Raw genomic sequence first — 2,403 nt, 5'->3', positions numbered from 1 at the left:
GGTCGTCGACTGGGTAGGTGTCTCTCCCGCGGGCTACCTCCTCTCCTACTCCCGTCCTTCCCATCTCCTCACTGCCCACAGCCTCAACGGCCGTCTGTTGGCCCGGCTGGCCTGCCGTACCGGGTTGAGTGCCTTTTGTTTCTCCCACGACGGGCAGGTCCTGATCGTGGGCTCCGAGACCCGACGACTGCACATGCTCTGGTGTCACTCCCTACGTCCCGCCCGAGGGGGAGGGAGGGAGGGCTTGGAGGGACTGGTCGCCACAAACGGGGCCGGTCCGGGCCTGCGGGTGCCTTCCTTTCCCGCCTCCATCACCGCCTTGGCCTTGACGACGGAGGAGAAGCACCTGTTGGTAGGTCTAGGGAACGGGCAGTTGTATACATTGACGCCAGAGGCGGGGTATTTGCGGGCGCGGTTGAAGAAGAAATTGGAAACGATGGGATTCTACTGAAGGAGGGAGGGAGGGAGGGAGGGAAGCACGGAGGGGGGACGTGTCAACAAGTAATGAAAGAGGGAAAAAAAGAAGAGGGAATGAGGGCAGGAGGAAGGGAAGGAAGAAGGGAGGGAAGGAAGGCGAGGTCGAGGATGTGGATAATGATGCGGGCGAAGGCCAGGGGCCCCATGCTGTAAATGATTTGTGAAATTATTTAAGGGACGAAGGTGGTATACACGGTGCTGCTGCACGTTCCCTTCAAAGCATACTTCAGCTTGAAACAAGAAAAGGAAGAAAGCTGTCCCAGGCATCACAAAACGCCCCCCTCAAAGGCGCATCTGCACACGTCGTTTCATTCCTATTGTTTCCTACCGCTTATCCTTTGTATCTCTTCTCATAGCGGACGACCCAGCTTCCGTAAAAACGCGGCTTATCCCTGGCTCACCATTTCCAGGGCCTGTCTCCCATCGCGGCATATCATACACTCCGTCGTTCCCCTCCCCTCCCATCCCCGATGCCACTACCTTCTTCTCTCTCCCACACCCTAAGAGTGTCTTCCTTAGGCGTCCACTTTCTGGCTCGTCATGCCATTTTTCCGATTCCAGGACCCCTTCGATTTCTTCTCCCCCCACCTCGACTACTTCGCCAATGCCGGCGACAGTCGCCTCATGACCACAGCGTGAGTCATGGCCCCCCTCCATGTATTTTCTCCTCTATATCCACCCATTCTTTCCTACCTTCTCCATGTCTCTTCTCCTTCCCTCCACGAATTCCCTTCTGCTATGCGCCTAGGCCTACTTCCAGTCTCGCATCCTTCCCTTCTGCTAGGCGCCTAGGCCTACTTCCAGTCTCGCATCAAGGAGGTGCGCTTGCGCGGGTCCACGCGGTTGTCCGGGCTGTGGAGGAACTTGTATCTGATAGGAGGGAGGCAAGGAGGGCGGGGAAAAAGGGAGGGGGAGGGTCATGACTTGGTTCCATGATTACCTGGGCCTGCTGACTCTCTTTGGTTACTCACGCAGTGAAGCCACTGCACATGGTGACGGCGAAGGTAATGATGACAATGATGGGGTATGTTGCTCCATCCATCAGCCAAGTCTGGGCGAGGGAAAGGGGAATACACGGAAGAGAGGAAGAGAAGCACAGAGGGTGAGAGCACGGTAGGGAGTGATGCGCTCTCTGCAAGTTTCGGATTGGACACGAAACAAGGAATCGGGTGGCGGACAGAAAACAAGACTTTACTCGGCAAGGGCGCCAAATGAGCCCTCGTCTTGGCTTTACTTTCCTTCGACATCCGTAGGGATAGACAGAGGGATCAGTGCTCTCTCCTCTCTACTGAATCTTCTATCCCTTCCGTCTTGGAAATTCAACAAATGCGTGTTCGATTTACGCAGATCCGCATCCTCACCTGCTTGAAATTCTTTCGCGAGCTGTACTGGACTGGAGACCGTGTGCTGCTTTGTTGTCGCACTACGCTGCCCATGCTGGGGTGGAAAACACGAAATCGAAAGGGGGGCAAGGGTGAGATGTGCCTGCACCACATGGAGGTATTGGGACATATTGTTCCTATTCGTTCAACGCACCGTGCTGCAGGTCCCGTCAGAGAGAGGGTGCCAGCGGGCAAAAAAGCAGGGCGAATGGCCGATGTGAAGATGCGGCTATGCATGCTCAATCTGCATTGCGATAATAAAAGCGGGTGCGGTGAGAAAAAGCATGTGGGTATGAGAAGGACGATGAAGGCGAACGAGCGAGTGTAGAGGGGAAAAAGCATCGATCGGAAACAAAAATCCAAAAGAATCTATGGCCAAGGCGCAGCTTTGATGAGCTCCATGGAAAGAATGAACGTATGTACATGCATTTTGAGCACACGATTTTGACGGATTCACACGGCATTGTATAATGACCATCGTGGGGGAATCCAACCATATGGCAACCCCCCGGCTTCAACTTGCCCTCCTTGTATTTAAACCCAG

General features: G+C 54.7%; 1 protein-coding gene across 1 annotated transcript; it reads right to left on the bottom strand.

The window, feature by feature from the left end:
* Positions 1-770: 770 nt before the first annotated feature.
* On the bottom strand, positions 771-2,106 carry NGA_0704800 (uncharacterized protein). The gene is made up of 4 exons (XM_005852517.1): positions 2,014-2,106; positions 1,839-1,914; positions 1,449-1,528; positions 771-1,347 (listed from the first exon to the last, which is right to left on the bottom strand). The coding sequence occupies exon 4, from the start codon at positions 1,132-1,134 to the stop codon at positions 802-804; it is 333 nt and encodes a 110-aa protein (XP_005852579.1). The 5' UTR covers positions 1,135-1,347; positions 1,449-1,528; positions 1,839-1,914; positions 2,014-2,106; the 3' UTR covers positions 771-801.
* Positions 2,107-2,403: the final 297 nt, after the last annotated feature.

The sequence above is a fragment of the Nannochloropsis gaditana genome, assembly GCF_000240725.1.
Source record: "Nannochloropsis gaditana CCMP526 unplaced genomic scaffold scaffold1120, whole genome shotgun sequence".
Lineage (NCBI taxonomy): Eukaryota > Eustigmatophyceae > Eustigmatales > Monodopsidaceae > Microchloropsis > Microchloropsis gaditana.
This window is presented reverse-complemented; position numbering and strand designations above follow the sequence as displayed.